Source organism: Galendromus occidentalis, unplaced genomic scaffold, assembly GCF_000255335.2.
Source record: "Galendromus occidentalis unplaced genomic scaffold, Mocc_1.1 scf7180000076500, whole genome shotgun sequence".
Lineage (NCBI taxonomy): Eukaryota > Metazoa > Arthropoda > Arachnida > Mesostigmata > Phytoseiidae > Galendromus > Galendromus occidentalis.
This window is the reverse complement of record NW_003804489.1, coordinates 498,205-519,892: the sequence shown is the minus strand read 5'-3', so window position 1 is coordinate 519,892 and position 21,688 is coordinate 498,205. Positions and strand designations below refer to the sequence as shown.

At 50.5% G+C, this 21,688-nt stretch overlaps 7 protein-coding genes across 7 annotated transcripts in view; all 7 read left to right on the top strand.

The window, feature by feature from the left end:
* The first annotated feature begins 252 nt into the window (after positions 1-252).
* On the top strand, positions 253-2,093 carry CLS (cardiolipin synthase). Its single transcript, XM_003739328.2, has 2 exons — positions 253-375; positions 794-2,093. The coding sequence occupies exon 2, from the start codon at positions 1,114-1,116 to the stop codon at positions 1,993-1,995; it is 882 nt and encodes a 293-aa protein (XP_003739376.1). The 5' UTR covers positions 253-375; positions 794-1,113; the 3' UTR covers positions 1,996-2,093.
* Positions 2,094-2,692: 599 nt separating this feature from the next.
* Positions 2,693-3,715, top strand: LOC100900670 (monoacylglycerol lipase ABHD12-like). Its single transcript, XM_003739358.1, has one exon. It carries the CDS (start codon positions 2,693-2,695, stop codon positions 3,713-3,715), a length of 1,023 nt encoding a protein of 340 aa, XP_003739406.1.
* A 496-nt stretch (positions 3,716-4,211) lies between these two features.
* HDAC6 (histone deacetylase 6) lies at positions 4,212-15,229 on the top strand. The gene is made up of 17 exons (XM_029113266.1): positions 4,212-4,337; positions 8,919-9,090; positions 9,311-9,508; positions 9,605-9,750; positions 9,851-10,134; positions 10,243-10,483; positions 10,643-10,902; positions 11,014-11,261; positions 11,345-11,574; positions 12,685-12,841; positions 12,923-13,120; positions 13,240-13,385; positions 13,494-13,777; positions 13,900-14,140; positions 14,251-14,501; positions 14,598-14,851; positions 14,984-15,229. Exons 2-17 carry the CDS (start codon positions 8,941-8,943, stop codon positions 15,227-15,229), a joined length of 3,534 nt encoding a protein of 1,177 aa, XP_028969099.1. The 5' UTR covers positions 4,212-4,337; positions 8,919-8,940.
* Positions 4,964-7,976, top strand: LOC100907836 (monoacylglycerol lipase ABHD12). The gene is made up of 2 exons (XM_003739325.2): positions 4,964-5,346; positions 6,454-7,976. The coding sequence occupies exon 2, from the start codon at positions 6,473-6,475 to the stop codon at positions 7,589-7,591; it is 1,119 nt and encodes a 372-aa protein (XP_003739373.1). The 5' UTR covers positions 4,964-5,346; positions 6,454-6,472; the 3' UTR covers positions 7,592-7,976.
* LOC100908064 (uncharacterized) lies at positions 11,114-11,789 on the top strand. The gene is made up of 3 exons (XM_003739327.1): positions 11,114-11,261; positions 11,345-11,582; positions 11,701-11,789. The coding sequence occupies exons 1-3, from the start codon at positions 11,169-11,171 to the stop codon at positions 11,751-11,753; spliced, it is 384 nt and encodes a 127-aa protein (XP_003739375.1). The 5' UTR covers positions 11,114-11,168; the 3' UTR covers positions 11,754-11,789.
* A 668-nt stretch (positions 15,230-15,897) lies between the features above and the next one.
* On the top strand, positions 15,898-16,812 carry LOC108865230 (monoacylglycerol lipase ABHD12-like). The gene has a single exon (XM_018642052.1). It carries the CDS (start codon positions 15,898-15,900, stop codon positions 16,810-16,812), a length of 915 nt encoding a protein of 304 aa, XP_018497568.1.
* A 4,264-nt stretch (positions 16,813-21,076) lies between these two features.
* LOC114828601 (glycine-rich protein 5-like) overlaps positions 21,077-21,688 on the top strand; it is a 1,283-nt gene continuing 671 nt past the window's right edge. Inside the window, exons 1-2 of the mRNA XM_029113265.1 lie at positions 21,077-21,088; positions 21,216-21,675. Coding sequence (XP_028969098.1) covers positions 21,077-21,088; positions 21,216-21,675 — 472 coding nt within the window. The remainder of the gene's footprint in view (positions 21,089-21,215; positions 21,676-21,688) is intronic.

Here is a 21,688-nt window from a genome sequence, read left to right as displayed (position 1 = left end):
AATCACTCATCATCGAATACCGAATACAGCCAGAACTCAATGATAGCTGCAGCTTTGCGCCGCGCCCCTATACGTTCGTCGTCAGTCGACAGTCATCGAACACTAGCTCATTGAAGTGGAAACTAAATCTTACGGCTTCCTTTTCCTCACCGGTTTGCTTCCTAGAAAGGCGTTTTCGTTTGAAATAACTCCAGAAAACGCCGACTTCATTCTTCATTCAAAGACTCGCGGACGAGCAGGAAGACTTTCCGTCGTTTAGGGCCGCGTTCGATAAGCGAACGCGCTGCGTCTCGCGATGCCGGAGTTCGCATGTTATTTGTAGAGTACCCTAAATTATCCCGATACGCATACGCGGATCATCTCGAGACCTCCACGGTAAGGCACGTAACGGCAAGTTGGAGATGCGAGTGCTTCTTCTCCCGCTTGCTCCGAGTGTTCCACCTGCTTCACTCGATAGCCCGAGCTGCTTTTTCACGTGAAACGAAACGCGCACTATCGGTCCCAATTCACCTGAGTCCTTGGAGTTTAGTAGGGAGTTGCCGCGATTGGAGATCGGAGTCGGAACGCCCCCGATTCCTGATGCGTGTCAAATGAAACTCACCCTTGCAAGGGAGCGCAAATCTATATTGAACAGGCGTTCGCTTGGAACTTCCGGGAGGAATATCGATCGAGTTCCATCGCTCCCGAGCGTCATTCCGTATAATTTTCGATTCCAGTATTCGGTGCACGGTAACCTGATCTAGTCTCATGACCTTGGAGTTCCATCCCCAAATTATTTTCTCTCTCGTTTCAGCCGCATGGAATTCCAGCTACTCGGCAGTAGCGGGTTCGAAGCTAAATCGGGAAATTTTTTCTACGAAGAAACCTTCATTTTCCTCGACACTCTCGGCATTCACATCGAGAGAAAGTTCCTCGGCATCAGGACCTCGTCTCAGTTCGTGCCCTTGAACCTCATCAATGATTTAGTCATCTGTGAGCGTATCGAGGACTTCGGAATCGTCCATTGCCTCCTAGCGCTCGTAGAAAATGAGGAGCCTCTCGATATCTTCGTCAAGTGTCCGCCGACATTGAAAGAGCTTGTCCCGCTCTACAACTTCATCCAAGCTCGAAGAGATGCTTCTGCTAAGGTGCAGCGTACTGAGTCATGAGCGGCTGTTGAGCTCGACGCTGCTCAGAAATGTCAGGTGCTTGCAGGACCTGCCGCCGTCCATCGCGGCGCGGAAAAAAGCCTTCCAGGAGAAGAAAGCCGACTTCCAGAGAAAGAGAGCCCAAGTCACTGCTCGAGTCCGGGAGGCCAAAAACCTCGCTAGAGAACGAATTAATATCTACCGAGAGAACATATTGACAATCCCCAACCTGCTGTCGGTGACGAGAATCGTCTGTACTCCGCTCCTGGGCTACTGGGTTTACACCGGCGCCTATACACCGGCACTCGGACTCTTCGGATTCGCTGCTGTATCTGATCTGCTGGACGGTCAGATAGCACGTCGATGGCCGAGCCAACAGAGTATGGCCGGGACGGTGCTCGATCCTCTCGCGGACAAATTGCTCGTCGGAACGCTTTTCCTGACCTTGACCTACGCTCATATCATTCCGTGGCCACTGACTGTTCTCATAGTGTGTCGCGACGTGGGTCTTATGGGCGGATCTTTATACCTCAGGTACAAATCGTTACCAGAACCTAAAACTGTGGGCAGGTTCTTCGATCCCTCACTCATATCACTGAAATTCGAACCCACTTTCTTGAGCAAAGCCAATACGTCGATTCAGCTGCTGCTCGTCGCTTGTTCGTTAGGAGCGCCGGTATTCGATTTTGTCTCCCATCCAGCTCTGTCGGCGTTGTGCTACTTGACGGCCACGACAACGTTTGCCTCCAGTATGGAATATGCGATTCGGAGGGACACGTATAGGTTTCTGCGCAGAACGCCGTTCGCCAGGAAGTTCAGGTCGAGGAGCTACATTAAAGATACTTCGAAGAAAACACTCCCAGAGTGATTGTTGATCATGATGAGTACCTAGACAAATTTACAGAGTGTTATCTCACAGTCCAAAGCGAATGTAAATAAATTTCCATATACAAGTATTTTACTCAAGACGTAGACGGTCGTCCTCGATCACTAACTGGATGAGGATCTCGGGGCAACGTAGTTGTTCCCGGAAAACTAGTTCGCCCGAAACTTTCTTTTCTCGGTCTCGGTGGAAATCCGTAGGGACTGATTTCAAGACCATCTGTTGCACCTGCCTGCCGTCTCCGGTGCAGTCAAGAGCGGAAAATCGAGCTCTGCGTCGGGTGCATCTGATGAAAAACACCCTCGAGAATCTAGAAATCTGGTCCACAGAGCATCCACAGCGATATACGAGTCCGGGTCTATCGTGGCCCGGAGCGCCATTCCGAATTTTGGAATATTCAATCCGACTGTATGCAATCAACGAAAACAATGATGACGGACTCAACGGTGTTCTCAGCTGCATGAGTGGTCGACAACTCGCGAATTTCCACCATGGGACTTGGGCTTCCTTGTGAACTGCCATTGTGCCGCCGAAATAAATCGAGTACCGACTCCTCGACTACGACCACAAGGTGAGACTGCTGGTTCTCGAGAAAATTTTCAAATCAGATATACTCGATAATACTACTGTATCAGGGAAGGGTTGTAGGTCGACGGGAAGGAAGCAAGGCTATCCAAGTCAAATGAATTCTCTTCCCGGGGGGACTTTCAGGAAGTCCGCTCGGCCTACATCGTGCCTACTGAAAACAGTCCGCTTCTTCGCCCTGCTGTCTCTCACTTTCGCGGTAGCCACATTTTTGATTTTTCCTCTGGTGTTCTACTACAGTCCTTCGGTTCGGAGAGCGGCCATTTTCCGGAATAATGTACACGACCAGAGGATCGCGTACCAGGACTCTCCGGCAGATCATGGAATGAACTGCACCGAGCTGCTCTACTTCAAGATGAGCGACGGCAACGAAATCGGAGTCTGGGAGATGGCCACGTATGAGACCGGCTGCGTTATGTACAAGAGTACAAAGCCGTTGATATACTTCCTACACGGGAATTCGGGGTCCAGGAGCACGACTGCACGGAAGGAAAAATACCGCTTCTTCATGAGAATGGGTTTCGACGTGGTGACGCTCGATTATCGGGGCTTCGGGGACAGCGGAGGTTTCCCGACTGCGGAGCACGTGGTCGAAGACGTCACGAGGGTTTACAATCACATACGCGAGAAGAAACTTCCCCATGAGATCATCGTTTGGGGTCATTCTCTGGGCACGGGCATCGCTTCGAAGTTCGTCGCCAAGCTGACCAAGAACGAAACTGTCGGAGCTCTAGTGTTGGAGACACCATTCGATAAAGTAGGGAACGTCTTGTTCCATCACAGCCTCACGGTTTTCGTTCGGCATCTGCCTTGCTTCGAGAAAGTCTTCGTCGATCGACTCAATGAAAATCCAGAGACAGCGTTCAACTCCGTCGACTATGTGAGAGACATGGATAACAGCATGCCCGTGCTTATTCTGGCAACTGAAGACGACCAGGTCGTTCCAGCCGTTCTGGCCAAGGCTCTCTACGATGGATTCGTGAGACACCGGGGAGATTCGAATGTATTCCTGAAAACCTTCGATGCGAAGCACGGTTTCGGACACATGAACATCCACCACAGCAAAGACCTCCCTAACATAATCGATCAATTCGTCGGACTATGCTGCAAAGCGCCCTAGTTCGGCACTCAAACGCATTGTTCTTTCCTCATTTTCTCTCGATCATATAAATGGTAACATATACGATTTAGACAGGCTGCCTACTGTTCTCAGATGTGACCAAGTTCGCTGCCCCGATTGGCAGCGCGATTGATCTCAATGCCATTCTCCGTATTCTGTAGACCTCCAATACTTCCAGTCATTGCCGAGAGAGTTTGCGACTTCTGCATCTGCCTGCAGAGTTTTGGGATGATGAAGTCTCCGGGGGGAACTCTGACTATGAAAACTCGCAGCCTGTCTGAAAAGACTCATGTCAGTCAGCTTGGCCCATGGTCGATGATTTCCGTCTGATATAGCCTTCGAGATTCGAAGGCTCACATAAGGCAATGAGAAACTTTCGTCGCCGGTCTGCCTGCAGAGATACGGACGGTTCTTGGCCATTTTGGGAGAGAGCTCTAAGAGCAATCGATGCACTCTCTCGAATCCATCCGGAGAGTGAGCATGGCACAGTCTTTCCACACGTGTGACGGTCGTGTCTCGGAGAAGCTCGTTTCTGGTATGCAGGTTTCTGAGAGGTTTTCCTGAACAGTTCGTTGTGTCCATGAAGAGAGGCAACTCGTTTTGGGAGCCGCCGCTCAAGGAGGTGAGTTAGTTTTCTCAGAGAATCCAGTGGAACAGTTGAGCCCACTTCCTGTCATGACTTAGGACGCGCGGAAGGTAGCGGGAAGTTTTCTGATGTATCTTGTTATCTTGTTGTGTGGCATCTATTTGTTTTCGTTCGAGTCGATCGATAATATTACGTGGTTTCGAATCATGAGCAAGACAACCGTAGGCTTTCCCGCTGCCCCCCCCCCTTTAAGACTTTGATCGTCAAGATTTCAAACGGAATCGAATCTATCATCAGCGGTAATTGGTAATAATTATATTGGCGATGGATTAGACCTTAGACCGGTACCAGAGAAAGAAACATTCCGCTCAGAAGTTGGGAACGTCATCCGGAAACACAGGATACGGACGGTGGGTTCCCGTGCTCGTTATCGGCCAGTCGATAGAAACAGGCCCGGACGAAGTCCGAAGCCTAGCATACGCAAAAGCTCGCCGAAACCGCGCTCTAAATCATCATCCTCCGTACGGAGTGGGAGCAGACAGCAAACTACGCATGAACGCATTATGCGACTTTGAGGCGAGAGAGAGCGTGCGCGAAACGACACACACACAGTGTTGTTTTTATTCTTCGCCTTGCTGCCGTTGTTGTCTTGCTCTCGCAGTGGAGAGTTCCGCTCCAGTTGCTGACGTAGGACCGTTTCCCTGCGACTGCCGAAGGTTGGGCGGGCGCTGCTGCCGAATCTGCTCCAAGAGCGCCTCGGACGCAACTCCACCGTCACTGACTCACCAAGTGACGGTCGTCAGTCAGACTGTACGCATAACTGACTTCTGAGAGGGTTGCTGTTGCTCACTGCCACTGCTTCTATGCGAGGACTGGCCCGCAGTAGCTCGGCTGAGCGTTCGTCCAGAGCACCACCAGCTCCAGGGAAGCGGTCGTAGTGGGAACAGTGACGATTCCGTCGCTTGGTGACTTTTCTCGTGCTCGAGATCAGAGACGACGATCTTCGCGCTGATTTTCCCGATCCGGACGACGTCAAGAACAAGAGGTAAACGTTGGTTTTCTGTTGCTTGACTGCTCGCCTCAGAGCGACCGTGAACTTGCCGACACTGCTCACGGCGTTCACAGCTGACCGGGTGGCTCGCCGACAACACTGTCATCTAAGGGCTCTACTTTCGTGTTCTGACATCAATTCTGTGGCTTCTCTCGGCACGAGGAATATGTTTGCATGTGCGCTCAGCTGTTCGCATGGCGTGTTTCCTCTCAGTCTTGTTCCGATTCATGTTCTCTATCCACGCGTGTCGGAATTCTCTGAACGCAGCAGCAGCACGAGTCTGTGCCAGCTCGATTATTTCCCCGGGGTAGACACCACCGGACGTGTGGCATCTGAATCGGAAAATTTCACGATCGAACTGTTCTGATAGTTTTCCTCATTTGGCCCGAATAGTCTCTCGTTGGTCTCTGTCTGGAGTTTGTTTATATCGGTGCTTCCGCGTCGAGCATCGCTTCTGTTGCCCATCGATCGATTATTATTATTCTCCCGGGTTGGTTTATTTTCGTTGTGTCCCGGAGAGCTACAATTCCGTGGCTGCATCTTCAGGAAGGAGGAAGAATAGAGCCGAAAGACCAACAAACCTGAGGGTCTCCGCGGGCGCGCTCGTTTTCGGCTCGCTCGGCTCCATCGAGGAACTCCCCGGAGCGAGATGCAGGCTTTGCCTTAGATTTTCCGGACGTGCCTTTATTTCTCTGGTGATCAACAAGTCTTGGGCAATTTTGATAAAGGAAACAGCGCGAGCATACCTATGAAATTATTGGGAGTACACATCCTTCGTTTCAACAATCACTTGCATCTTCTGGAGTTTTCGCGAGTCAGCGAGATAGACCCGGGAAGTTGGGCCCCAAACGGCTTTCTTCCCGCGAGAGTCGGGGCTACTGCCCACTTCAAAGAGAGCTCCGTCAGAAATGTACAGAACCAGATCGAGATTTGATACGGAAGGATTTTTTATTTTTTCTCACTCGCAATCGCCCCAAGCCCTTCCTTGCGTTCCCGTGATATCGAAATCCTCATCGATATCCTGTTTCGAAACGATATCGCTTGAGCTTTGCCTCGTCTCGTTGAAGCGACAGCTGAGTTAACGCCACTGTGTGGTTGCAGTCCATCCCGTGTGATCGAAATGGAGCTCCGTCAAAGGAGGAGTGCGGGGACTTCATCGACAAGAGCCGATCTCCCATCGACCAGCTCCGGGAGCTCGAAGAAAGAAAAACGCAAGAACCTGGTGAAGCGAGGATGTCAAGTTGTTCTCTTCAAAATCGTGGCAGCTTTCTTGATCCTCTATCTCGCGATCCCGATCTGGTTCTATAACTCCCAGTGGGTTCGACAACATGTCGTTTTTCTTACATTCGTCAACATTCCGCCCTTCCTCAACCTATCGGATCCCGACGGATTCGGTCTCCACTGTCCACGAAATTTCTATGTCGAATCGGATCCTGGTATCAAGTTGGGCACTTGGTACATCCCTTCGGACAACGAGAAATGTGACCGGAACGGCCCGCTCTTCCAAGGCGAAGATCCCGTTGTGCTGTACCTACACGGTAACTCCGGCTCACGCGGCGGGAACCATCGAGTAGAGCTCTACAAACTCCTCACGACCAAGGCCAAGGTCAACGTCGTTGCGTTCGACTATCGAGGTTACGGTGACAGCGTCTCCGAGGAAGGGCCCTCTGTCGACGGTCTGGTGCACGACGCTCTAGCAGTGTATAAATGGTTGCGTGAACGAGTTCCCGCCGAACGTGTCGTCGTCTGGGGCCACTCGCTTGGGACCGGAGTGGCAACGCATCTCTTGGCGGATCTCAACAAGCTCAAGGAGAGGCCAGCGGCTCTTGTTCTCGAGTCACCTTTCGACGAGTTGGCCAACGTAGTCAAACACCATCCGCTATCCCGCATGCATCGATTCATGCCCTACTTCCAGGACATCTTCGTTGATTCGCTGAAAAACGACCCTACGACGAGCTTTAACTCCTTCGAGAAATCGAAACTCGTCGATCCGAAGCTACCGGTGATGATCCTCCACGCCAAAGACGACGGCGTGATACCATTCAGTTTGGCCGATCGACTTCACAAAGGCTTTGAGTCGAGCAGAGGGAGCTCGCGTTCAACAGAGTTCGTGACGTTCGAGTCGGAACTCGGCTACGGTCACAAGTATATCTACACGCATCCGGGGCTCCACAAGAAAGTCAGAGACTTCTTTGATGGAGCCATCGCGTCCAGAAGTGAAACGGATAGTCAGAAATAAGTTTTCGGAGTTAGTCTCACAGAGATTGAGCCCATGTGTAGAATAGCTGTCGGCTGTCGGATATCATGGTGTCGGGATGGGACGATTTTCCCTCTTGTCTCCGGGGGAAAAATCGAGAATCGTGATCTTAGAATTTGAGGGAGTCCGGTGAAGGGCATCTAGTCGGTCGGGAGACATAAACTCTGATCTTCATGGTCGAAAATCCTCACCAATATCGTGAGCCCAAACGATCGCAATTATTCTTTTCTACTTTCAAAGTTCAGGTTGAACTTTCACATAATTAGCGCCGAATGAAAGGTGCGATTTCTGCTGTTGATTATACCTTTCTCACGATTCAAGTGATGTATAGCACTCTACGTCATGAATAAATGTTGAAAAAGAACCCAAACAATTGAAAATTCTTTGGAGTGATCTTCTCTCGAAAGTCTCAGCGACTGGACGGATAGTCGGTAGGTCTGTGCGTGGTATCCTCAGCGAAACGTTGACCGAAAGTCAGCGGCTCCTGGCTCGAATTCGGCGACTGGCACTCCGATTCAAGCCGAGCCTTACTACCCGCGAATAATAACAAGGACCCTCACTGACGTACGTCCGGGAACAGCGATACAATGCGTCGCCTAGACGACTTCCTCTCGCTCATGTTGTCGGCGAACGCGATTCCCTCGTTTTCTTGTGAAGAGAGTTCCATTTCGCTCGTACCGGATGCGGCCATCGAGTGAATGAAGTTGCAAAGAATTATCATATTTCCGGCGTGAACAGTTCAGCCAGTATCGTTTTCTTTTCTTCATCGCGGGTAGATGATCTCCATGAGAGGAAATCCCTCGGGGCTCCGGTTACAACGGACTTGGGGATTCTACAGATCAGACAATGTTAGTAGTCTGTGGGTACGGTAGGGAGCGGGGTTGGTTTCAGTCTCCGAGTGGATGATTAAATGCCCTCAGTCAGTCGAGACGGTCTCGTAACTCGTTGGTGACCTACAACACAACTCACAGTCTCTTGAAGCGCTGAGCTCCGTTCGTGGTCGATTTCCGATTGGTGTCGAATCCCCAGATACTTATCCGCGGGGCCATGCGATCGTAGCTGCTCTGACAACATACAATATTCGTCATTGCTTACCGACGGATCTCCTCGAGCGCCGCGCCGCCGCCTTCCCCAAGGGACAACTATCTAGCGCGAATCGCTTAACCGCGTTTCCGCCAGCGCAGCATGGAGCCCATCTCTTATCTTGTCTCGTGCTTTTTCCCGCAACAGGTGCATTGACGGAAAGAAGACGCTGACTAGACTAGTTTCCTCCTCTCTGATTTCTCAGTCGAAGTTTCTGTAATTTCAGTGATACCTGTCGCTCCTCAACCATGAGTCGAACGGCTTTGATATTCGATGATCGCATGGATCAGCATCGCTGTCCATGGGACTCGACACATCCTGAGAGTCCAGACAGATTCACCGAGAGCATGAAACGGATCCGCGAGTACGGCCTAGTGGAAAGGTGCAAAGTCCTCAACGTAAGCTCCTGGATACTTCGGCGGCAATATGTTCCGACGCTGCCTGACCCAGCCGGGTCAGGTGCGAAGATTCTCTTCTGAAGTCTTGGAACTCCCCGGGCTCGGATGGCGAATCATTTTTTTCGACGGAAAATTAATGGGAGATGCCTTTGACGGTACCCAAGAAATCATATCCGCGAACGATTTCCCGCTCGTTCTAAAGATAGGAGTCGAATTCCAGCCTCGAGACGCTACCGATGATGAACTGCGAGCGATACACTCGAAGAAGCTCATAGACAACTTGCGAGAGCTGAAGGGCTGCAAGGATTCCGAGAAGATGGAGCAATTCTGCTCGAAATTCGACTCCGTCTACGCCAACGAGCACACGGTGGACCTTGCGCTATCGGCAGCGGGTTGCACGATCGATCTCATGAAGGAGGTATGCGCCCCATCGGTAGGCTGATCGGAATTTTCAATCGATCTCTCTCAGAATTTCTCGGAAGTGTCAGAAACCGAGTTGTCCCATTTTCTCCAGGTTGTCAATAGACGCGTCGACAACGGTATGGCCATCATCCGACCTCCCGGACACCACGCGATGGAAGGAGAGCATTGCGGTTATTGTTTATTCAACAATGTTGCCATCGCCGCCAAGTACGCCGTGGAGCACATGGGATTGGAAAGGTGCGTGCAGTCGGACTCCTGAAAATTGGATTCATCCGCCTGATAGTGACTTCCGTCTGGATACTAATCCTGTTATGCTGATGCTCCCATCTGGCCGCAGGGTCCTAATCGTCGACTGGGATGTGCACCACGGCCAAGCTAGCCAGTTCTCCTTCTATGACGATCCTCGAGTTTTGTATTTCTCGGTGCATCGTTACGAGCATGGATCCTTCTGGCCAGAACTCCGAGAATCGAATTTCGATTTCATCGGCTCGGGTCGCGGAACCGGTTTCAACGTCAACGTCCCATTAAACAAAGTCGGAGTGGAAAACTGGGATTACCTAAACATCTTCGGTCATATATTGCTTCCCATGACTGCCGAATTCAGACCTCAGCTCATCTTGGGTAGAGTTCGAAAACCATACCGATAAATTCCTTGAGTCCTCATGATGATCCCGTAAGAGGAGCAAGGAGCGAGAGGGAGGTATTGAACGAATTTTTCTGTTTTTTCAGTCTCGAGCGGATTCGACGCTTCATTGGGTGACCTCGAGGGTGAAATGCGTTTGACGCCTGCTATGTACGCTCATATGACCCATCTTTTACGGCCGTACGCACCGTTGTGTGTCGTTCTCGAGGGAGGTTATTGCATTCCTGCCCTAGCGGAAGGGGTCGCGCTCGTACTGAAGACTTTGTTGAATGATCCCTGCCCTAGAATGCACAATTATGAGGAGGCGATCTATCTGCCGTGTCCGATGTGAGTCCGAAATTACCTGTTTTCTCTCGAGTACCTGAAGATCCAATCATGGAATTGTTCAAACCCACATTGAATCCCCTTCTGACTCCTCTCGACCGTCCCTGAAAATAGCTGCGCTGCGTATGGACTCGAGGCCTTGAGATGGCATTTCCCTTGCAGAATGACCGAAACGATCAAGAACGTTATCGCGGCCTTGAAACCGCATTGGAAATGCTTCATCCAGGAAACGTCTGCCGCTGAAGCTCTGCCGCAAATAAAGTATCTCGGTACCCTCGGTCGTAGCAAGCCTGATACCTACCCTACCAAAGATTACTACCCGAAGCAGTCTCCCGCGGAAAAAGAAGCATTTGCCGAAGCACTCCAGCGGTTGAGAGAGAGGACCGACTTGATTAAAGCTCGGGAACCCTTTGTTGAATCCAGTAAGCTTAGATTTGAAATTAATCCAGGCACTGAGTTAATCCACCCCGGACAGGGAACTTCTCAGGATCTCGAGGAACATGATTCACCGCAGAATTCTTCTTCCTCATCAGGTGCTCTCGAGGACTTTCGAGACCGAAGCTGTGTGAAGAGTCATCGCTTCGTCCGAGTGAAGTCCTTGGCAGAGGCCAAGGAGCTCGCTAGGGGACCGACTTTCCTGCTGAATTTCGTAGATAATTATTCGCCAACATTCCAAGAGGCTGTATACATGCTGGTCATCTATGTCAAGAAGCTTTATCTGGAAACTGAGCATGATGCGATCGTTTCCATGTTTTCCGTGATCATGCCGCTGTTTTTTAAGGTGAGTCCGGGGAAATCTCCCCGTCTACGTCTTATGATTCTCGTCCACATCCGGATGCTTGGAGACTCTCATTCGGATTCCAGGTTTATCCTGATTGGGTTATTCTGCACGTCGACAAGCAAGAGCTCACTCCAGCTTTGAAAATGTTGTACGCACTGTGTTGTGAGCACTTTTCTTGGGAAGGTGGACTAATTCTCGTTGAAGGGGAACCGGCACAGTTCTCTTACCCGAAGGAACAATTCACCTACAGTAAAACCACCGTTTTGCGCAACATACAGGAAGCTTGTCACTCTCTGAAGTTTGAAGTCAATAGGTTTCTTGGTGAGTATTTCTATGCAAGGGAGTCAAAGAGTACGATGCTATGCAGTTAGCGCTCCGGGCTCGCGGATATATGGAAGTACCGAGGGTGATCACTCTAACTCCCCAATTCGTTCCTAAGGTCCACTACCGATACTGAATCAGCTACCACTTCCTGAGACCAAAGTCGAATGACCGTGACAGGCGACGCTGTTGATACGATGGGATTTCTTGACGAGCTTTGAAGCGATCAATAAAGGGCGAGGAGTGTTCGTTGCCTTTGTCTCTTTCCTCGCTACGCATCGAAATATTACCGGGTTATCATGCCCCGACGATCATAGAAAGAGATCATCTAATCGACTGCAAGGAGTCATCCTGACGAGTATGATTTTCTTCGATGCGACAGACGATGCGATGTACAGTCGAATCCGCTCGCAAGAGAACCCTCGGGGAAGCCGGGGAAATATCTTGTTTCCAGTTTTCTCTCACACCCGTGGACTTCAAAAGCGGAGCCTACGAGATCGGGAGTCGGGAAAGTGCCTCCTATATCCGTTCCTGCCTTGGAGCCGAGTCTATTATAGGCGTGTTCGACGTGAGTCACCGTGCGGCGGAATCCGATGGCTGGTTCAGACACAGGGCTCTGGAAACTGGAATCTGGAAAATGCACTAGAAACTGCGAAGCTTGAGGACTCGCTTGAGCCCGACGAGCGCCCTGATGCTCTCGGAGCACCGGGAGGTCTTTAGGCACTCCGACACTCAGAGCAACACCCAGTAACCACATAGGTAGCGCGGATAAGGCACCTGATGATATCTGGCGGCCCCGTTCAGAGGCTTGAAGAATAGACGTGTTTCTCTGGATTTCTCTTCCATCAGGCTCATTGCATAGGGTCTGAGCTCACGAGGAGACTCTCGTCGACACTATTAGAGGATCAGCTGATCCGAAGCGGATTGTGGAGGTCTCACGATACGGGAGTTGACCAGTGGAGGAGTGTCAAGTGGCGCGCGATCAGCCCAAAGAAACACTTTCCCGAATGCTGATCATGTCGAGCTCGGAAAACAACTGAGCTTCGATCGTCTTCGGACTACGGTCGCGAAATCGAAAACGGAATCCGAGTTCATCCATAAGCTGCACGATGAGTGACACGGGTCTGATATACGACGAGTTTCTGGCGAAACATTCTTGCTCATGGGATCCCCAACATCCCGAGAGCGCTGAAAGGTACACCAAATGTATTGAGAGCATCAAGAACCATAGGTTGATCGAGCGTTGCACTGTTCTCGAGGTAAGTTCCATCATTTGTCCCGGCCCGCGCCAGTCGTTGTCAGTCAGTGTACCGGATTTCTCGACTTCTCGAGTTTTACAGCCGCGCGACGCTACATTGACGGAGCTCCGCTTGTTGCATTCCGGGCAGCTGTTAGAAGCCTTTGAGGCTACCAAACATACTTCGGACCCCGAGGATCATAAAAAATTCTGCTCCGCGTTTGATGCTGTTTTCACGGACGAGCACAGTTATGATGTCGCTGTGCGCGCGGCGGGGTGCGCGATCGAGCTCACGGATCGGGTATGCTTCACCTTATCTTCGATATGCAGACACTATTGCGCTGTGCTAGCCAATCACTTTTCTTATCCAGAATATCTCCGCTCCGATAATTTTCTTATCCAGAGTTACCACCTTTGCAGATCATAGCAGAAAAGCTCACGAATGGTTTAGCTCTGATTCGTCCTCCGGGTCATCATTCGTCCAAAGCGGAGTTCAGCAAATTCGGCCTCTTCAACAACGTCGCTCTCGCCGCCAGACACGCGGTGTACGTACGCCAGCTCACAAGGTACGGGCTCTGCCTCCTTATCAGTACCGATCGTGATCAGAGTCGATAGTCCCGAAATCCGAATCCCTGCTCGGATCGAGGATCGTGACAGTGCGCTCTCCTTCCCAGGGTTCTCATCGTCGACTGGGACATCGATCACGGACACGGCACGCAATACACCTTCTGTAACGATCCGCGTGTCTTATATTTTTCGATACATCGTTACGAGCACGGATCGTTTTGGCCACAGCTCCGAGCGTCGAATTTCGACGAAATCGGCAGGGACACGGCCAAAGGGTACACCATCAATGTCCCGTTGAACAAAGTTGGTCTGGAGAACTGGGACTACTTGCCGATTTTCCATCAGCTGCTCATGCCAATAGCCATGGAGTTCAAGCCAGAGCTCATACTGGGTAAGTAGAAGTGAAACATCGAGTAGATCTCTCCCAATCGGTCACAGGTATCCCTGATGATCTCCTGAAGACACTAGAATGCAACGTCATGGCACGATAATTCCCAATGTTGTTTTCCGCAGTTTCTTGTGGCTTCGGGGCCGCGCTGGGTGACCCCGAGGGTGGAATGCGACTCACTCCTGCGATGTTCGCGCACATGACGCGTATGCTGCAGGGTTTCGGCCCCCTCTGCATGATCATGGAAGGCGGTTACTGTATACCCGCCGTGGCCGAAAGCGTCGCTCTCATCCTGCGGGCTCTGCTAAATGATCCAGTTCCTAGGATGATCAACAACCGCCGGAAGTCAAGGAACGTGGACCCGAGGTATGAGTCTTGCTGACTTTGAGAACTGGCTTTTTAGCGAGAGAACGATTCGACACCATTACTGCGTGACTAGATCTCCGCTGCGTACTCAAATTTATTTCTGAATTCAGCGTATTGGAAAGCATCGCAAATGTGATCACCGTCATGAAGCCCTACTGGACGTGCCTCCGATACTGCAAATCGGTGGAGGACGTGAAATCGAGAGTTCAGTATTTGGGTCAAAGAATCAACGAAGGCGCTGGATTGGACGCCCTTTACGAATGGCCGAGCTTCGAAGTAGACGAGAAACTCCTCGAGGAGCTCGAGACTTTGAAGAAGAGGACCGATATCATTACTGCGGGCTCTAAATTCAGATTAATCGGTTTGTACTCCGCTGTCGCTGCTTGAGAACAGCATTATGATGAGAATAATCTTTTGTTAGAGGTCTCTTTTTTAATACCGAACATTTCTGCACTAGGCCCGAAAGAGGATGTGAAACTCATTCGAGGCTTCAACCCGAAGGAGCATCGTTTCATCCAAGTGAATTCCTTGAAGGAAGCGCGAAGTCTCGTCTCGGGCTCGGTCCTGCTCGTGAATTTCCGAGATATCAAATCTACTGCTTTCGAAGAATCGGGATCAACCATAATCATCAACGCGAGGAAGCTAGGTCTGCGCACAGAGCATGATGCGGTGATATCGATGTACTCACTGGTCCTGCCTGTTTATTATAAGGTTTGTTCGCATCACATGCTCTATCGCTTTCGGAAGTAGGAGTCTCAGGCATATGCTTTTCCGGAAGGCGGGGCTTACCCCGCCCCCGTTTTTATTGGGAATGGACTCTAAGAAGTTATCCGTCTCTTCAAGGTCTACCCGGACTCGGTTATAGTGCTCGGATTCCCAGGGAACAACGGGTCGTCTCTTAGCATGTTACACGCTCTATGCTGTGCTCACCTGTCGTGCGAAGGAGGTCTGATTTTATGTGATTCAGCACCTGCATTTGTCTTCTTCCCTGACCACAAACCCCAATACCAGGAATGGCTCGCCGCATACAACTTGGGAGAAGCAGCTCGGGTTTTCGAGCTAGACATCAATCAATTCGTCGGTAAGTGATTATTTTCGCTCATGTAGTCCGGAAGCCGGCGCCGAGGAAGCAGGGCTGCGGAGAAGATCAAAGATCAGTAAATCGGTTGGACTTGACACTAGAGAGATTTACGGAGCTAGGCCTTCGTGTTCCCAGGAGGCAGCAGACATTTTTGCACCCAATGATACGCAGGTTTCGGTCTGACCGAGCCGGCGTCCCAAAGAGACACTTTCCTCAGCAGAATCATGTCAGTCCGGATTCAGTGATCTATTTTCCTGAGTGAATATTACTCCCGAGTAGCTATATTGATATTCGATAAGGGTTCTCCGGCGACAATATGTTTGAGCGATGCTTATCCTTGCGGAGATTCCGGGAGCCGTCTCTGTTCATCGAGAGTAGCGTATTGATCATATATTGCGCGGCGGATTGATCTCCCTGACGGAATCATCGCGATCTCTTCCCCTCTTACTTAGAGAAGCTCTCGATATTAAATCAAAACTTCTGTAAATCCGTTGCAGATAAAGTCGTCCCTCCCCCAGTCTTAGGACGCCACTCGAGATTCGTGAAGGCGTCGAGAGTGGCTACCTGCAAGATGCGGGGCTGGTGCCAGACTCTCAGGCCAGAGAGACCATCGACGAAGGGCTGGTGTTGCTGCTGTAGCCTTTTCTTGGGCTCCTTATTGCTGATCCTCATGACAATGTCTATGATACTCCCAGCAGTGTTCTGTTCCTCATCGGATTTCCGCAGATGGCTCATCTTCAGCACGTCGACCGCCGACGACTTCGATTATGCACGACCAGAGCTCTTCGGACTGCATTGTCCGTCCAGTTACACGATCACTTACAAGAAAACGATTCAACTCGGCTTGTGGTACATCCCCCCGAGGGGTGGGCCGTGTGCCGAGGAAATCAAGGACTGCTGCAAGAAAGGACCAGTCTTCATATACTTCCACGGTCTGCCTGGACATCGTGGACAATTTTTGAACATACCGCGCTTCCTGGCTGAGAATATCAACGCCCATGTGTTCACTTTCGATTATCAAGGTTTCGGGGAGAGTTCAGAGGGCCTCCCAACTCGACAGACCCTACTGGAAGACTCGCTCGCGATACTCGATACTGTTTTGGACGTTGTCCCTCTGGAGAGGATCTTCTTCTGGGGTCACTCTTTCGGAGCTCCAATCGCCGTTGATCTGGCGGCGAACATCTCCGAGCCTTTTGGGGGCATCATTTTGGAAGCGCCGCTGTCAGACGTAGCGCGTCGCATCGAACTCGGCAAAGAAATGAACACGATTCTGCCTGCATTCAAAACCTGCGTCGTCGAGTCAGCGAGGGACGACGATACCATCAATTACAACTCGACGAGATCGTTGCAGCGGGTGTCGCTCGAGGTACCGGTATTGATCCTGCACGCCTCTGACGATGAAGAAGTACCGTTTGAGTTGGGTCGGGACCTCTACGAAGCCTGGTTCCGCTTTCGTGCTGATAACGGTGGGGCTTTTGTCTCGATGCTCGCCTTCGAAAAAGATTTCGGGTTCGGACATAACGATATCCATAAGTATGACAAACTACAAGACGTTGTGCGTCAGTTTCTTTTCCGGGTCCCTCTGCAATGAAGGTGAATCCCCCAAAAACGTCAGAACTGACAAGTCCTCGTGTCTTTCAGTAGTGATCGGTCCGGTTCATTGGGAATATCAAGATCTCGATTCATATCCGATTAGATCCTGACTGGGAATTATACATTCTGAAGGGCTTTGCTAGTCAAATGGGGGGCCTCTCCTTGTGATTAGATCGGCTGATGAATGAGAAACCGGATCTTCAAGCTCACGATAGTCGATAGTCTGGAAGAGAATGAATCGACAGGACGAGCCTAGGTTTCGACTTCCGTGCCGGATCACGAACGCCAGATCTCAGATCGCCAGAATCTCAGGCTATCCGTCGTGAAGACTTCATGCGTCATGATACGCGTGCGGTATATGTTATACATACTATACATGTAATATTATTACATCAGCTATGAGGCTGTCTGGCCTATCGGAGATGAAGTTGCGAAATATCGTCTCGTAGTGAGACCGACACGAGAACTTGTACTCTAAGACTCAATGCGAATCAAGACAAAGTTCCGCACCCACAACCGCTTTTCCGAGCGAGTGCCGTGTCCACACTTTCTGCAAATTTCATTCCGAGGACCCGATCCTTGGGGGAGCATACGAATAACATCTTGGTTCTGCCATTCTTGGTCTCTGCCACCAGATTTTTGGAGAAAAGTTGAATATTCCTTTCACGAGCACCAAAGTAGATAAAGAGGGAAATTGTGGGGCTGATTGTGAGATTGTTCCCTTATCGTAACCATGGGGAGTTATATTCTGAGCTCAAGTCAGATCGGAGGAACAAGGAAGAGAATATTCACAAGCCGGAAAACCAAAGAGTCTCTGTATTAATTTGTTCATACATATTCATTAACTCCGCGTAAATATTGCCGTTTACATAGCAGCGAATCATTTCGAATTTGTGAAGAGTTGAAGCTGTCTGTCGTCGAGAGCTCAGTCCACTTCAGCCGCTGAGACGAATGGGTTTCATTCGCCCGATCTCGCTTCGATTCGGTCCCCCGATACTCGCCAACCTAATGGATGAATTATCTCAAGGGGACCCGGTTGTGCTGCCAATAAAGTCTAACATATGACCGAATTATGCTTGTGTTTTTCTTCGATCCCGTGAGAGGACCTACAACACATGCCCCGGACAGGGCGCGGTGACACAATTTAGGGAAAGCTTCCGACGCCAAAAAATGTAGGATCTCTCTCGATTTCGGATCGGCTGTGCTGAATTAAGCTTTGTCTCGAAGGCAACATCGTCCTCGGTCACAATTGCATACCGGACGCGTGCCCTGCCGCGTCTTCGCCCTCGAATCATTCGCGAGCTGCTGCTCTGCATTCGCTTCTTACCGTACTAGAGCACAGCCGTGATCGACCCGATAATCAGACATGACATTCGACTAGCGACGGCACCTGATCTGATGAGGGAAGGACATAGGAATCGACTTTCCGATTCGAGATGCCCTCATTGAGAACATACGATTGTTCTGACGTTGGAGGAAAGCATGACAGAGCTCGCAATTCGAAGACTAATCGCGATCTCTGAAATATAGCAGAAGATGCTGTTGTGAGATACAGTTTCGTTTCCATCTTCGGAATCAGATACTTGATGGAAGTATCAGGGAAGTATTATCAGGGCCTTCGGTATTAATATCGCATCAGCTCCGTAGTACGATCACGATAATTAGAAAATAATCCCATCCTTCACCACTGCTCGTATCGCCCATTAGCCCTGGTTCTGACGTCGGTGCATTCAGCGGACACGAGCCCAGAGGAGCTATACCATTATCCGGAAAACGGACGAGAGAGCTTATTTGTGGTGGCGAATCGCCGTCTGAGACACATGCAGACCGACTCTTTCTTCCTGAAACCCGGGTGGCATGTATTTCAAAGTCGATGCATTTATCGCCGGGTTGATGTCTGAAAAGTTTGGCAGTCGCTAACGGAGCACAATGGGGAAGTTTGCGAGTTGTCATCAATTCCAAGGGGCGTCCTTGATGAAAGACCGCCAGTTTTATTTTAACCCTTTTCAGCTTCGCATACGTCTAGCCAGGATTCACGGAGACAAGTTGAATGCTAAAAGCTCGCATAGTATTATGAATGTCAGACAATGAGAGAGTACCATCATGAGTTTTTTCGATGAGTTTCAGATTCCTCGATACAAGGATCCCAGGTCGGCATTACCAGAGCTGGCTGTTCGAAACACCACATTTCTCCCTTTCTTCTTGTGGTCCTAGTTTCCCAGAGATTCCCCTCCTCCGACCTCCATGCATAAACTACCTCTAGTGTTAGGCACTATGAAAAAGTCGGACGGAATGGGAAACCCTCTCAGTCAGTGTGCATTGAAATCTCGTTACAACGTACACCGAGTACAGCGACTTTCCGGCACAACTCACGATATTCCCGTGCTCCTTGTTGGCTGGCTTGCCACAGAGATAATGTTGGAGAACATCCATCACAGCGAAAACACAGTTCATCGAACAGGAGGCTTTTCTGGTCCCACGAGGTTCGTCGACGGGAGACCGAACTGTATTGGAGTCCATGTTTCATGTCTGGGAAGACGATTCAGGTTCCATTGATTCCTTTGACAACTCAGCTGTCTCCTGACTGAATGCAGTTTAATGAATACATACGTACGTCGTGTGTACAGCTCCATTCGGAGAGATAGATTTTCTCACTGTGATATATAATTATTGAATGCCAATTGAATCACTCAGCTGTTCACAGAGGTCGTGACCCGCTAATTGAAAAGCGTCCTTAGAGGGAAAAGTGTGTACATGAATTTTCTGTACCCCAACACCTGTGTTTGTTAGAATATTCCACAAGCGCTGCTGCTCGTCGTGAATTATGATTCAAAGGGCACAACACAGTCCCGCTGCCGCAGAAGTCTGAGCGCCGATGCTGTCCGCGGATTCGCACTATTCGAGCGAAAAGTCGAAGATGTTTTGACATCCAGGTTCACGGTGCCACCAGCGTCGCTACTTACTGCGGCATCATCAGCACATCTGTGAATTTTCCTGAGCGATGTTGGCAGAAGATCGCCGTACTTGTTCTTCTTCTCACTTTAGGTTGTGAAGATATCATGATCAGACCATACTTCTGACATGACAACAAGAATCCGCGAGTCCCAGCATTCACCCTCTGAGGGAAATTACCACCGGCATCTGTTCAGTTCTCGCGCAGTCTCGGACATGGCTGAAAATTGGTCTGACGCCTACTGACGAATTGTGCCAAGCGTTCCCACCTCACTTCTCTGGCCTTCCCTTTACTTTTGATTTCAACGTGGCCCAAATCAAGCTGAAGGGGGCCATTTTACGCGTTTTAAATCGAATGAACTTTTTTTTTGTTCCCTCGACAAACAAAGTAGCCAAGCAGAACCAGGCGAGAGCTCCCGATCTCATGCTGCTTGCCGAATCGAGATCGGTAAACCAAGAGCAATCCGTCTCATAGTCGTATCAGGAGCTTCAATTCAAGCACAGACGGTTGCGGCAGGGCGATTGATCATCAACGGTGTACGATTCGCTCATCCCGACTTAGCTTAGGGGATTTTCGCCGCAGGTCATTCAATGATTTCCACTCAATTGTCCTTGGTCATCTTCCTTAAGTCGCTGATCCACCCACTTGATTGAACCTTCAGCGGGATGAAATAATGTGTTTCAATTAGTTCGTGAGTCTCTGTCGTTTCATTATTAATATTTCATTATTATTGTAATTCGTTTTGCTTAAGATCCCGCACGAGAGCCCAGAATTCTACCCTTCGATCAGGGGGAATTATCTATTTCCAGGCATTTCGATGCCGATCCAATGCTTTATATAGACCCCAGAAAAGAAATTGCGCATCCCTGGCTACCGTTTGCGGTCACGACTATTGGTCGGTGCGTTGGTCAGTAGAAAACTTTCGAAATAGATATCACTGGCCCGCTGCTTCTCATTCTCCTGACACAGAATCCCTCGATCAACAGCGGTGGCGGCGACAATTGTTAGTGGAACAGTCTGGCAGCCCAAGGGGCGATCGTTGACCCTCGTCACCGCAGACCGATATCGTAACTTTGACCGTTTTAGTCAAAAGTCAGGTTGTTCGAGCCTCGAAGGAGGCGGTTGACTAGTGTCTGGCCAAGCATCAGTCCCATAAAATGTCACTTACGATTGTCAGAAGTTTGAGCTTTTCGACAGGACTTCTGACCCTTTGCCCTTCTGTTGAAGGATTGCCCATGCAACACTCTTGCCCACAGCGGCGAACTTCATATATAATCCCTCGCTGCTTAGGGATGAAGTATTACGAACCATGAAAGCATTGGTAGGTGTTCCTCGAGAAGAATCGAATTACACGCAATCTACTTGGAGAGAATTCCGAGAGATTTCAGCAGCGCCCTCGCTTATCTGGAGTGTTCGAGATTAGTTTCTAATTTTTTCCTTTCGAACAGCTGGTTCTGAGTGCGGTTCTTGGAGCCGCCTACTGCGGCGGTGGCGGCGGCGGTGGTGGCTGGTCCGGAGGAGGCAGTGGAGGTGGTGGCTGGTCCGGAGGAGGCGGTGGCGGTGGAGGCTGGTCCGGAGGTGGCGGCGGCTCCGGCGGTGGTAAAACGTACATTGTCAAAATCAAAGGAGATGGTGGCGGAGGAGGTGGACACGGCGGTGGAGGCGGCGGATGGTCAGGAGGAGGCGGTGGAGGTGGCTGGTCCAGTGGAGGAGGTGGAGGAGGTGGTGGTTGGTCCAGTGGAGGAGGTGGAGGCGGCGGATGGTCCGGCGGAGGTGGTGGTGGAGGCGGTGGAAAAGTGAAGAAAACTTACATCGTCACCAAACTCAGCGGCGGAGGAGGCGGTGGTCACGGAGGCGGTGGTGGATGGTCCGGCGGAGGTGGAGGAGGTGGCGGATGGTCCGGCGGAGGTGGAGGAGGCGG